We start from the raw sequence: 14,431 nt of genomic DNA on the forward strand, positions 1-14,431 counted from the left end.
GCAAACCAAAATATAGCTCCAAGGATTGAACCAGCAAAGAATTAACATAGTTTATAATAGTAATATTAACTGATAACCCAGGCTACATGACCAATAAACTCTTTTCAAGTGTTTAATCTTACAAAAAATCAAGCCAAGGAACTAATGTTTTTCCCTGAGTTCTGAAAGATTTGGTAAGCCTACCAAAAATAAAAGTTTTTCTTTACGCACATATCTTAATATATTCACAAACCATTCCACATGAAAATACAAAATAAAACATTAAACAATATAAATTCAACACGCAAGAAAAAAAGCTGAGTGGGAGAAAAGGAAAAGTTATCAATTTTAACATGGACCTTATTGCCACTAGCCAAATCTTTAGTATGAGGTCCATAGGTAAGAAAATTCCAACATAATCATATGCAAATGTGTAAATTAGTTGCATCTTCAGGTTTCTAGCTACACGTTTAATGAAGCATTAACGTGATATATTGAAACAGCTTTCATTTCAGGAGAACCTTGTTATAAAAAATAGAACTGGGGGAATACCTGAGTGGCTAAGTCAGTTAAGCATCCGACTCTTGATTTTGGCTCATGTCACAATTTCACAGTTGTGAGATTGAGCCCCACGCTGGGCTCCGTGCTGAGTGCAGAGCCTGCTTAAGATTCTCTCTCTTTCTTCCCCTCCCCAGCACCCCCTCTTAAAAAAAAAAAGAGTAGAGCTAGCAACATTAGAATGTACTTGCCCTTTGGGAGAGCAAAATGAGCTAGACTTTTGGTTTACTTAATTACAGAGTCTTACTATCAAAAATAGATGCTCTAACTTAAAAAAATACTTTTTTTGGTAATATTTGATGACATTACTGAGAAGAACCCAGAAACGTTCTCTAAAAAAGAAAACAATCCTTCAAGATGTAGATATAACATTCTCAAAGAACTGTCATTTAAAAACACACAACCTCCTTTCTATTCCTTTTTATGTCCCAAATCAGATAATCTTTACACAGTCTCTGAGGCTCCAAGGAATTCCATTTCCACGGCGGCTTTGGGCGCTTGGGCTGAGCCACTCTTCTTTCGGAATTCTGCCGCGATTTCCTCAAAGGACTTTCCTTTGGTTTCCGGAACTTTGAAAAATGTAAACAGAGTAAAGGCCAGGACCACTCCAGCGAAGAGGAAAAACACATAAGGTCCACAGAACTTCTGCACAGAGAACAAATAGAGTTCCAATTAGCCGTCGTTCTACTCCACTGTTCAGCAAATCTGCACAATATTAGGCTGCTTACCGCAATGTACTGGAAACACAGAGCTACAATGAAATTGCAGGTCCAGTTGCTGAATGCAGCTATTGCTAAAGCAGCAGGCCGCGGTCCTTGACTAAAGAACTCCGCCACCATGAACCAGGGGATGGGGCCTGGCCCAATTTCAAAGAAACTGACAAAGAGGAAGATGGCTACCATGCTCACGTAACTCATCCAAGCCAACTTATTCTGAGGAATAAACAAAAAGAGTGGAACTGGGATTATTGGCAGCTTCTTCCTTTAAGTAGGCTCTCATTGAGTTCAGAGGTGACATAGCTCTCTTCTAGATATGTTTATGTGCAAATAACTACAAATTATTCTAGTCTGACACAAGTTTATTCTAGTCTGAGTCGTGCTTAAATCTTTTGAACTCTGTTATAGGAAATCCTCGGGATTAGGACTCTATATGACTCTCAGTCACTCTTTTCCTGTGAAAGAGGCAAGGCAAGAATCTATTGACCTTTGCTCCTATTCATATCAATGTTGCCAGATGGAATGCATTACCCTCCATGAAGTGGTGGATGAGTGTGCTAGGTTGGAGAGGTCCTGGGACTTGTCCTAGGTCACACAGGTAGCCAAGTGGCAGAGCCAGTGTTAGAACCCGATTGGGGCTGACCCCACAGACTATGCTCTGACCATTTTGCGACACTGCCTCCCTTGGTAACAAGTGCAATAATAAATTGCAAGTAATGTGATGTTGAAGTCTTTAAACCTAAAACACTAGTTCCCTTTTTCTTTACTTTCCTCCTTTGCATTATATGCTGTTCCTCTGGCTTTATTTCCTAAGTCAATCTCAAATGTTTTGACATGCAAAACACTTTGACCTGGAGCATAGAAGTGCTATCATATGGTAACCAAAAATCTCAGGACCAAAATCTACACTTACCAGTAGTATAAGTCCCACGGACATGAAGATAGCACAGACAAACATCCCACTCATTCCTATTAGAAACAGGGAGCGTCGCCCTGCCTTCTCCACAAGGAATACCTAGGAAGGTTTCAAAACATACTGAATTAAATGGTTTTTATGGCCAAAGAGGTCGTTTTAGTTTATACAGCTGGAAACAGGCAGTTCTGTAATCCCATTTTTACAGATGTGGAACTGAGTGGGGGTAGTGACTCTTGCCTGAGGTGGCAGAACTGGTCTCAGTGAGCAGAAGTAATTACCAGATACCAGCTTCACTCAGTCACATTGCTTTCAACAGGCGATTCTGGAGAAAGAGCCATGGCCTTACCATCACTCTACAATTATCACTTGAATACAGTATTAAGAGGCTGTACCTCTCGGATCTCTTCCAGTAGATTTCTTATACATTTAAAATGACACTACATAAAAAAATGACACTAACTTAGCTTTTGATAATTATCCTGTTACAAGTACAAGGTTTTGTGCACTGCAGACACCTGAAATCATGTAACTGTTGGGTTGCCAACCATTCTTATCCAACTTTCTCACTGCTAATAAAGTCAAATTATGGTCATTCACGTGGCAACTCACAGAATTTGATCACTTTACCAATTAGTCAGATCTGCATTTTTCTGGTGTCCCTAAATGTATTTGGTGCTGGAAGTGAATTATCTATTTGAAAAGATAAGACTTCAAAGCAAAAGCTTAAAGTGCTTTCTTATCCTAATTCAGGAGATGTGTCATTGATACCTTTGGGTCTGTGGACCTTTGCAATTAATGGTTAAGATTTACAATTAGCCAAGACCAATATTTGTTAAATAGACTCGTCTTCTTGGAATACTGCCAAGGTTGGTGAATCACACACAAAAAACTATGTCATAATTTCTCACTTCGATGACTAAATTGGCTCGGCTCATAAATCTATCAGGAAATCTATAGCAATCCAATACCCTTGAGCTCTGGCTCTGAAAATACCTGAGAAACATTTGTTTTCACCTATAGCAAAAACCCCTTTCATTTCAGAGGCATTGCATCTTCAGGTTTCAAATCACTTCAGGGTAATGAGCAAAGAGCCCATGTTTACTGTTGAAAAGGTAATAGGAGAAACAAATCTTTTCCAAGTTCATAACATTTCTCTATGTAATTTGATTCTGTCAGTATAACTTTCCAAGTTGACTTGATGACACCATGTCAAAGCTATCAAGAAAATAGAAGCATTTCTTCAAGAATGAGGGCTTTTACTATGTTTCTGCTGTTTCTGAACAATTATTACTAATAGGATAATAAATTCTAAAACCACATGCCTTGGAAACTGAGTTGGACTCATTTCTTGAGGCTAGGTGAGCAGTTGGGGAGGAGTGTGGCCCAGGGTGAGACTTGGTCAGGGGTTAGAGATGTTTGCCTAACCAGAACCTTTGTCTTTGCCCAAGACAATGTGTGTCACACAGGTCCTGGATGCCTCCTTGGAGTTTAGTAGCCACTGCTTCTCCTCTAGATCCATCTGTCTCCCCATTCCCTCCACAATTCTTCCTGTTTTGTTTTCTCTCAACATTATAGGCCCTCTTCTCCCGGCCCATTAGTGTGGAAGAAAATATGGAATGTGGAAGCATAATTCAGCATGGGGTTAGGAAAATCTTTCTTTTCCCAAATACTCATTCAAGAGAAAAAAATTGTTTGATTATGTCCCTTCCAAGTCAATGAAACATTAATATCCTATCAGTGCATATTCCTACGTGCATATCTTTATTTGAAAGGATACACATTGGTTAATTTGGGGGAGAGGAATTGGGTGACTTAGGGACTATCCTTTTTGTACTTTTTCTGCCTTAAAACAACTTTCCAAAAATACATGTAATTAAAAAATTTAGCCCTGGAGGGTTAATTAGGTAGCTGATTAAAGCTTATTTTTAAAATTATGTCACTCATCTGTTCAAAATCTTTCACAGAATAAAAGGATAAACTCTCAGAGGGTATATTCAGAATAGTCAGGATACTTTTCAAGGCAACAAGCAACTCCTCCTATTCCAACTGGATTGGTGGGGAGGGGAGACAAAAATGAAATTCTGCAGTAGTTTCCTTATTAGGCATTTAGAGTTTTGGTTACTCAATTTTGACAACCTGATGCTTTACATAGCAAATCCTGTTACATATAAAATGTTTTAAGCATAATCTCTATATTAAAAAAAATATTTTGAAGTGGGGCTTGTAACAAACATAGCTCAGGAGACAAAAGAATGTGAGTAGTCCCTTGGATCACATCCCAATAGCAGACCTTCATCGATTTCAAGTGGCCTTTTGGCTCGAACAGGCATTATCATGAAAGGCATGTCTACAGAACTGCTGGTATTCCCTTGTTATCTGTTCTCTTTCCTCTTTCCAAGGTCCAGCACTGTTTAATGTAGTCTGGACAAATCTGTTTTTTGATCTAGGCAACCGGGCTGTAATTTATTGACCATTCTAAGGTAATAGTTAAAAGTCCATGTGCAGAGAAAGAAAAACAACTGACTAAAGTATATTGAGTACAGACAGCATTGTGACCAACATTGAAAAGCATGAACTTTTTGAATATCCTGCATTTGAAGATAAAAATAAGCCCAATTGTCCTCATCTTAGAATGAATTACATGAGTTGGGAAGTTTGGGGAGTTTTTTGTTGTTTGTTTACGTTAATTCTTCAATTGTTTATGTTATATATCATTGTCAAGATATTGAATCAGTCCTTATATAAGGTACTTGGTCTTAAGTGGACTATATCACTTTTTCCCCTTGTCAGAAAAAAATAATAATAACATTTCAAAAATAGTAACATTTCAAATTATACCACTTCTACTTCGTCTCTCATAATATCACAGACTTTTATGCATCACCTCATCACCGGAAGTTATGGCCTTGTGAGCTCTCTGGAAACTCTGCCCAATAGCCAAATATCATAGGAATTTGCTGAGGCTGTTTAATTCTGTTACAGACAGATATATCTATTGCAGAAGACCTTTTTTTTTTTTTTTTTTTTTTTTTAAGTATTTTCCCCAGGGCATCAGGATAAAAAAAAGAATTTCAACCACGGGAAGAGAGGAGCCCAGGTAAAAGACCCGATATTGATAGAAATGACAGACTGTCACCAATCCCAATAGATTTAAGTACAGAGCAAAGGAGGACTACAGGTGTTTTTACAAGGAGGAAGTCCTCTGTGTCCCAAGTGAGTTATTAATTCACAAACGAGTGACTAACTGGCATCCCTACTCTGGGGATAACCAGTGATCCACCTGCTCGGTTATACTTGGTGGTTCATTATTTGCAGAAAGGACTCTTCTTGTGACTCACTTGGTTCTCTGCATCTATAGAACAATAAGTGATTGGTCACTTTTGGATTACAAGGTTCTCCCCTCTCCCATTTCTGAACTGAGAAACAAGCAGCATACTTATCTAGGGTATGAACTCACAGAGATAGCAGTGAAAACCATGTTGACGGCACCAACTCCAATGGTTGCATAAACAGGTTGGCTGATTCCAGCAGTCTGAAAAATGCTGGTTGAGTAGTAAAATATCTGTAAAGTAATAACAGTTTAGCCTTAATCAAGAATCCTGGCACTAATGGCTTGAAAGCAAGAAATATTTTAAGCTGTTTAGTTTTAGTTGTTTCTATGGAACCATGGTCCCTACAATGCCCTAAAGATTTTGTCTGTCCTCTCCTTCCGGGCGATGAGAAGCCACTATCAATCTTTAGTATTTAAAACTCCTGATTGCTTAAAGTTCTCTTTAAATTTAGCTGAAAACTCTGAATCTGCATTTTCTTTTTATATGTACTTAAAATTTTAAACTTTTTGTTAAGGTATAAAATACCTACAAAAAATGTACACATAGCATAAGTATACAGATCAATTAATTTTCACAAACTGAACACACCTGTGTAAGCAGCACACATATAAAGATATAAATCATGTCTAGTCCTCCAGAAGCTCCCAGAATGTCCCCCTATTCTCCCAAGGAAATGCTTCAGCTTCTAATATCATGATAAATTTCACCTAGTCTTGTACTTGCCATAACTGGAATCACACTGTGTGAATTATTTGTTATCTGGCTTCAACATTACCTTTGTGAGGATCATCCATATGGTTATGTGTGCTTGCACAGTGTTGATTATCATTGCTTAGTACTTTGTTGTATTAATATACCACTATTTATTACCCAATCTAGTACTGATGGGTATTTAGGTAGTTGTCATTGGCGATTGCGAAGGGTGCTGTTGTGAACGTTCTAGTATAATCCTTTTGGTGAAAGACGTACATATTTATGCCTGGGGATAGAATTGCTGGACCATAGTGTATGCATGTGCTCACCTTTACAGATACTGGCAAACAATTTTCCAACTGACACTCTCACCCATGTGTGTAAGAATTCTGGTTGCTACCACGTTTAATCCAACATTTTTCACTAATCCTCAGTGGACATGGAGAAATCTTCACAATCTCTCTAATAGCCTTTCTTACTAATTATGTTTTTATGTTTATAGCGGTCTTGTTTAGGCCATTCTGTCATTCTGTCATCCTCTCTCACTGCTTCCCCGGTTAACCTGTCCTGCTGGCTGGCACCTCTTCCTGCGGGTGGGGCTGATAGAGGAGAACTGTACCCACTGTGTTCAGTGAGGAGCGGCTTACAGCACACTAGACACTATCCCACATTTGTAGGCTGCCCAACAGCTTCGGCTCACATTTCCTGGATGCCTCTAAGTCAGGCATGGGGATAGTAACTAAAGAAGGAAGGTTTGGAGATATTAAATATTGCGCCTCTGGATATATACAGGCAGAACTGAGAGAAAGCCTACAAAATTGGTCTCCAAACCCCAAAGGTTTATAGAGTATTAGATTAAAATGAACATCACTGACCCCTTAAAGGAGAACAGAGATGACAGAAGAGCAGTATTCAGCTTGTTGAGTGAGGTTCAGGCCTCCTTTTCTTCAACTGATGAGAATTACTATCTTTCCTTCTTCCAAGGCTCTGCCCATCCATCAGTCACCCTCAAAGTGTCCCCTGTGGATCTGTGATTGGCTCATTAAAGAGGAAACCCAAACAGCATTTTTAAAAGCAATAAAAGGGGTAAGTGATTTTCTGTATCTCGTTTTTTTAACAAATGCTTAATTATTTTCTTCTAGTAGTTAATTGCCAGTAGAATAATTTTAGTTTGCATAATGCAATGATTTCAGTTCAAAACCTAAAAGCTAGCTAGTTTAATATTCAGTATGTTTTTCAATCATGTCTTATCTACTACCCTCACTCACCCATATCATATCAGTTCACTCTATTGTTTATTTTGTATGCTGTCTCCATAAATAGAGTGAAAGTTTCTTGGATGACAGGGAATTTCTTTGCACCTGGCTACCTGGTATACTTCATTTAAATAGATAAAGGGAACCACAGGCTCCTTTTTCCTAAGCCATCAGAAATCCTAAATTTGGTTCTCAAGTCTAGAAGCCCCTTGTAATTCAGGTGGTTTTTTTTTTTTTTTTCACAATTATTCTCCTTTTCCTTCTTTTGTATTAAATGTGAATTTTGCCTTTAACATTCCATCTTAGTGGACACACAGAACCAGTGATTGTCGTTGACGTTTAAAAAAATTCTATGCCAATTTTAGAAAAAAGATGAAGCGAAACAAAGAAAATTGATGCTCACTCATTATATGTTTATTGTAGTGAAATGTGATGTCAACATTTTAAAATGTCTTTTAGCTATTTAAATTTACATCCTTTTCTTTCCCTATTTCATTCAATTTGCTTTTAGAGTTAGGGGGTATTCTTAAACTTACCGCATTGATTCCAGAAAATTGCTGGGCCATATGCAGCATCAATGCCACTATAATAGACTGTCGGTAGCTGGAATTGGTGAAGAGCTGAATTATGGAGACTTTTTGTTCACTTGATGCTTCTTCCTTTTCTTTTCTCATCTCAGTGATGTCTTTGGTGACATCATCACTTCCTCTGAGTCTTTTCAAGCCTGTCCCCCAAAATGATCAGGTTGACACCATTCAGGTCAAAACAAAAGTAAATTTACTTTTATTATGTTTTTGAAAGAGTTACAGATCTGCATAGCTCTTTCTATTGCTTTACAGCATGGGTGTTGGACATTCTTTTTGTTAAATTAAATCCTGTTTTAAAATTTTTAAAAGCACATTTGGTTTTATCTAATGACAAAGAAAACTATGATCTTTATTATCATAGAAGCGTAATGCAAGTAAAGGTCTTTTAGAAACCTCTGGTTGAGTCCAATACCCTGCATGTGGGTTTCCCATTTGGGCTTGAGTGTTTATGGGTTTGAAATGGCATGCATAAGGGGCGCCTGGGTGGCGCAGTCGGTTAAGCGTCCGACTTCAGCCAGGTCACGATCTCGCGGTCCGTGGGTTCGAGCCCCGCGTCAGGCTCTGGGCTGATGGCTCAGAGCCTGGAGCCTGTTTCCGATTCTGTGTCTCCCTCTCTCTCTGCCCCTCCCCCGTTCATGCTCTGTCTCTCTCTGTCCCAAAAATAAATAAACGTTGAAAAAAAAAAAAAAAAAAAAAAAAAAGAAATGGCATGCATGAGTCATGGTGAGGTGATCTTTCACATTGTTCTTACATGTAATCACTGACTTCATTTGGAAAGCTCTGGTACCAATTTGATCAGTAAACATTCATGCTCACTGCTTTTCATTATCTGCTAGTTCCAAAACAATAGGAAGGGGAAAAAAAAAAACCCACCCACAGACTTACTTTTCTTTGCTTTGACTTCCTCATCCAACTTGATGTAAAGGTATCTGGGGCTTTCAGGACAGAAGAGGAGCAGCAGAGACTGGAGGATGGCTGGCAGAGCAGACAAACCAAGCAGGATATGCCACTGCTCATGACTGCCCAAGATGAAGTTCAGGCCGACAATCTGAAGAGGCAGGGAGGAAACATAGCAGGTGCACAACATGTTGGGTCTGCTTTCTGCAACTATTTGTTGAAAAAGCACATTGACTGTTTAATAGTATTCCCTGGTGGGGAACCTGGGTGGCTCAGTTCGTGAAGCGTCTGACTTGGCCTCAGGTCACGATCTCATGGTTTGTGGGTTCGAGGCTGTGTCGGGCTCTGTGCTGACAGCTCAGAGCCTGGAGCCTACTTCGGATTCTGTGTCTCCTTCTCTCTCTGCCCCTTCCCCACTTGTGCTCGCTCTCTATCTCTCTCTAAAACAGATAAATAAACTTAAAAAAATAGTATTCCCTGACAACTTGCATTCAAGTATGCTCAAACAGAAACTATTAGTATTGTGTCCTACCTTAACTGAATTAGAGCCTATTTGTTTTACAAAGAGTTCACTTAGGTTTGTTTTCATTAACTCATACGGGCCATTTAGGATGGGAAACAACCAAATTTTTAAGAACACATTTGACATCTAAAGCAACACCAAAAATCATGTGTAAACTTTGGACATTAAAAAAATTTCTTCTTAGATTACCCAGAACTTAAATAAAATGGTATTCCATAGATAGAACAATTATTATAATGGGAACCCGTTTTGTCATTCTTATTGCAGTGGTTTACCCCCTGGATAGTCGTAGGCTAGGGGCTCTGAAGACTCTGAGTCCATGGGATAGAAGGGAAGGATAAAGCTGGCTGAACGAAAAACTGCTATGATAATCATATACATATTAATTTTCCAGGTAAAATGCTCAAAACAAAGGAAACCCAAGCAGTAAAAAAAATGTGAAGTTTCCTATTCTTTGAAATCTAAACAGAATAATTTAATTCTAGAATAGCTCCAGAAGTTCAAGATCTGGCATGCTGGGTCATCTCTAGTGCCAATCCTACCAGAGATCCAAGGGGAGAATTGAGGAGTGGTGTACTAATCATTTAGCTTTGACATAAAAAGCTTAAGTCTCTACACCATCTCTACTCTGGCTGGTGGAACTGGTTTTTTCCTTTGTGTTGGTCTACAGTGAGAGTGGACTGTCAGGGAGGGAGAAGTTGGATAGAGGATGGGTGAAGTAGGGAATCGAGTTTTTACCTGACTAATGAGAATGCCTGTGACAATGGCCAGCTGGTGAAGTGTGCCAAGGGCGCCCCTGAGTGTGGTCGGAGCAATTTCACCAATGTACATTGGAACCAAGCCTGAAATTAGCCCTGCATAAAACATGAACATAAATGTGAATGCAAGTGCAGCTGGGACTATCTCAATAACAGTAATTTGGTTTAAGTATGGTCAGTATCCTGACTAAAAGTCCCTTTCAGAGTCTGTTGGAAGGAAGAGCCCTCGTCCCCAGTCTTAGACACAGTTGATGCAAAAAATATTTGTTGAGAAGACTCCAGATGAAGTTGTAGTTGAATATAGGAATGGAAAGAACTGATGAGTCGTGGATTTGGCAATCACTCATAGCACTGCCTTATTTAGTTAAAACCATGTTAAAATGGACTGTACATCATAAGGCCTTAAGTTGTCTTCAGAAAAGAGACGAAAAAATGCTTTAATAATATTCTTAATCCAAACTCCTGGTGTGAAAAGAAATGAGCACATATGTAGGCCAACCTTTTCACTTCAAAAAGAGTTTACCTGGGATCACAGTGCAACAGAGCATTATCATGAGAACTACAAGCCCTGAGTGTCCACAACGTGCAAGTGCCTCAAGATCACTGTTAAAGTGATGAGCAGGGGTGTGGAGAGGTGGGAGAGGTTAAGGGTTTCAGAGGCTCTTCCTCCATTTTTCCAACCAGAGCAACCCATCTTCTTTATTCTCTCCCAAAACGGGCTTCAGAAAAGATTTTGGTGCTTAAAGGAATACAAAAAATTTGAAAAGCACTAAGCAATTCTGGCTTCTATAGCTTTCTTAAATGCAGATGTCATTGGTCATGTTGCAGTAGCTGCCAGAGTATCCAGCCATTTGCTGAGTGCACAGGAAGGTCAGACACTATCAATAAGCAAGGCTGAATGAGATGTTTGGCATTTTCTTAAGAATTTAAAAATAATATTTGTTAGAGTCTTCCTCTTAGAGAGATTGTCTATAAAATGGAAATGTATGGTTTTTTTGTAAAAGATGCATTTGGAAACTTTTGATATTTCTTTTAGTGCTTTAAATCGTTCTAAGGTCTCACATGAACAGTTGCATGATTGAAATGGCATCTAAATTTTGGATGACATTTACATGTGACTCTATTGTGTGGTCTGTTGATCTTAAATAAGAAGAAAACCTTTTTTTTTTTTTTTTTTGGCTCTATTCCAGGCTGTACTCTCTGTGTAATACTTACCTTTATATCTCAAGAACATAATAATGTAGATAAGCTCACAGGCCTGAAGTGACACAAATTTAAAGTCCAAATGTATTTCCTATTATTTTTAGCAATTTTAATGCTCAGAACAGGACCAGGAATAATTTTAAAAGCTAGCTGGGGAGTACAAGTTACTTGGCTGTGCTAGTGTCCACAATGTTGACAGCATTTCTTTTCAATTTTGCCGAAATATTTGTGATTTTTTTCCTACTGTATGTTAAAAATTGGAGAGAGAAGAAAGAAGAATCATGATTTGGGCCTCCTCAATAGTGTTATTATTTGCATTTTACAGAAGGTTCAGTTAATATATCTAAGGCCAGGCCGAGATAGTGCCAGAATTGATACATGCTGAATCTAAATCTTGCCACATGTGGGTTGACTCTTCACCTTGATAAAGCTATCCTAACTTTTAGCTATTTATATTAACATTGAAAATAACAAAAAAATACTTTTAATTAAGTTATTAACTTATGGATATTTTAGACTTTTGTTTTACCTGATCATTGAAGACACATGAAACTATATAGTCTTTTCTCTTTGGAAGTAAATGTAAACATTTTATACATCATTTTGTGCTCTTGCACGTCCCCTCCTCCCGCGCCCCCAGCCCCAGTGAATATTAGTGCTTTGAAAGGCAGCTATGATTTGGGACAATGTAAAACCTTGGCTCCAAACCACCAGAATCAGGGCTTCACTTGCACTGAGAAGCTAAAGATTTGGCTATTGTAGAGATTAAGTGATCCTCCCTTTGTTCACACCCCTGCTGGTTAAATTTGCTTCTGAAAGTTTGAAACCTCTAAAAGTTTGAAAAGCTGTTTCCCAGAACTAGTCATTCCAGATATTCAGATGTGAGGCTCACAGGGGGAGCATCCTTCGTCCATTGTGAACTCTTCAATCATCTGCTGCTGCGTGACTCCCTCTCCTTATGGTCACCGTCACTGTAATGCTTCACCCAACCATGTCTGGAATCCAATGGCTAGGGAATGTGGTCTGAGAGATGGGCCCGAGTGTCAAGGTCTTTCCAGAAAGGAGAGACAGAGACATAAGTGGCCAAATAGGCCCGAAGAGCTGAGTTGGGGGTTGCGGGTGTAGAAGCATGCTACTGTCTCCCGCACAACAGAAGCGATAACGACAGCTAGCTTTTCTTGGCAGCTTGCTGTAGTCAGATCCTATGCTGAACATTTACATGTATTCTCACAAGTGCCTTACATGGTAGATATTATCTCCTTCGTTTAACAGATAATGAAACTAAGAGTTAAATAATTTATCTGAGATGATACCAATAGAAACTGCCATGAGCAAGAAGATAGCTTCACAACTCCCACTTACTGGTCCCAAACCTGCTTGACTCTGGACTTCAATTTCATGCTATTGCCTTTCCCTTTTGTGACGCCACCTTAGGCTCAAAAACTTCCCTGCATGTTACCACATCTGCCGTTAGAATTTTTCAGACATGTGTGTGTGTGTGTGTGTGTGTGTATGCGAGCACATGCACATGTATGACTTACCGCAATAGAGTCCTGATATGCTTCTTCCTGAAATTATAAGAATGTGAGATGGTCCCAGTTTGGAAAACCCCATCAAGAGAGCTCCAGCTAATGAGAGAACATTTGCTACCAACATGGCTTTGATTCTGAAATTTTAAAAAGCAAGGATTATAAGTTCAGCATCAAAACTTGATAAAATTATTTGCCCTCAGAGTATGCTAAGGTATTTACCTAAGAGCAGTTATTTTAATTTTGCTGAAACAGCTAGTTGGGGATCTTAAACCATGACGGCTAGTTTGATTTATCTGTTGTCTAAAGCATTAACGATTAATGTTTATAATGAGAAAATCTGAGTTTCATGCACATGATCTCCACATTTTAATAGAGATGATTCAGTTGTGGTGATGACTGATTTGCTTTAAGATAATACTTCTGAAATTTTTCAAACAATTAACGAATTAAGTTTTCTTCAAGAGGGCACCTAGCTGGCTCAGTTGGTAGAACATGTGACTCTTGATCTCAGGGTGAGGAGTTCAAGTCCTACACTGGGGGTGGAGCTTACTTTAAAAAAAAAGAGTACAGATACAATTAAAAATAAAAATAAATAATTAAGTTTTCTTCAAGTTGATTGCTGTAAGGAATAATTGCCTGTTGATAGCTATATTCAACACTGTAGTTGTAACTTATGACTTTCTTTCTTTCTCTTTCTTTCTTTCTTTCTTTCTTTTTTTCTTTCTTTCTTTCTTCTTTCTTTTCCCTTCCTTCCTTCCTTCCTTCCTTCCTTCCTTCCTTCCTTCCTTTCTTAATGGTGCACATTTTTAGTTGATGTAGGTCATGTAAGGAACTTTCAAAGTTAAATTTCCTTTAACATGAATTACTTGGAAATAAATTAAAATATACTTTGACTTTAAGCCTTATCAAAGAGAATTATAATTATTCTTATTTTGACATTGTTTGTCATATTTCCAGAATCAATGAATTAGTGTCAACCAATGTAAAACATGTAATCAAGTTGGCAATAGTAACAAAAATATCATTTTCAAAATTAATCATATGAAAATTAACATTTGCAGACATCTGATACTTTTACTCCCATTAAATGGAAAATTGGGGCACAAAAACCTTCTTTAAAGTTCAGTAGATGATGATAAGGACAATAAAAGAATCTAAATGGGTAGGTGTGGAAATATTTGTGCCACAAACAAATGTCAGCACCTTGTTATATTCTATGTCAATGTTTCAAACTTGAATAGGTGAGCTTTTTCTAAGCAAGTATCTTTAACGCCAAGGAGATTTTTTTTTTTCTGGAGAGTAAAACTATGTAGTCTTATTCTTCAGTGATTGCCCACAACTATAGGCTTAATAATATCCTCCAAGAGTCCACATCCTGATCTTCAGAACCTAGCAATACATTACCTTATATAATAAAAGAGATTTTGCAGGCATGATTAAATCGAGGACACTGAGATAAAGAGATTACCTTGGATTATTCT

General features: G+C 38.3%; 1 protein-coding gene across 2 annotated transcripts in view; it reads right to left on the reverse strand.

The window, feature by feature from the left end:
* Positions 1 to 654: 654 nt before the first annotated feature.
* SLC2A2 (solute carrier family 2 member 2) overlaps positions 655 to 14,431 on the reverse strand; it is a 30,993-nt gene continuing 17,216 nt past the window's right edge. The window contains exons 4-11 of one of the 2 annotated variants that reach the window (XM_030330055.1): positions 12,960 to 13,084; positions 10,196 to 10,311; positions 8,923 to 9,085; positions 7,987 to 8,174; positions 5,627 to 5,731; positions 2,167 to 2,268; positions 1,266 to 1,469; positions 655 to 1,182 (exon numbers count right to left, since the gene is read on the reverse strand). In XM_030330055.1, the coding sequence (XP_030185915.1) occupies positions 982 to 1,182; positions 1,266 to 1,469; positions 2,167 to 2,268; positions 5,627 to 5,731; positions 7,987 to 8,174; positions 8,923 to 9,085; positions 10,196 to 10,311; positions 12,960 to 13,084 (1,204 nt within the window). In that variant the 3' untranslated portion in view covers positions 655 to 981. The remainder of the gene's footprint in view (positions 1,183 to 1,265; positions 1,470 to 2,166; positions 2,269 to 5,626; positions 5,732 to 7,986; positions 8,175 to 8,922; positions 9,086 to 10,195; positions 10,312 to 12,959; positions 13,085 to 14,431) is intronic. The other variant, XM_032594703.1, reaches the window with a different exon arrangement.

The sequence above is a fragment of the Lynx canadensis genome, chromosome C2 (genome assembly GCF_007474595.2).
Source record: "Lynx canadensis isolate LIC74 chromosome C2, mLynCan4.pri.v2, whole genome shotgun sequence".
NCBI classification, from domain to species: domain Eukaryota; kingdom Metazoa; phylum Chordata; class Mammalia; order Carnivora; family Felidae; genus Lynx; species Lynx canadensis.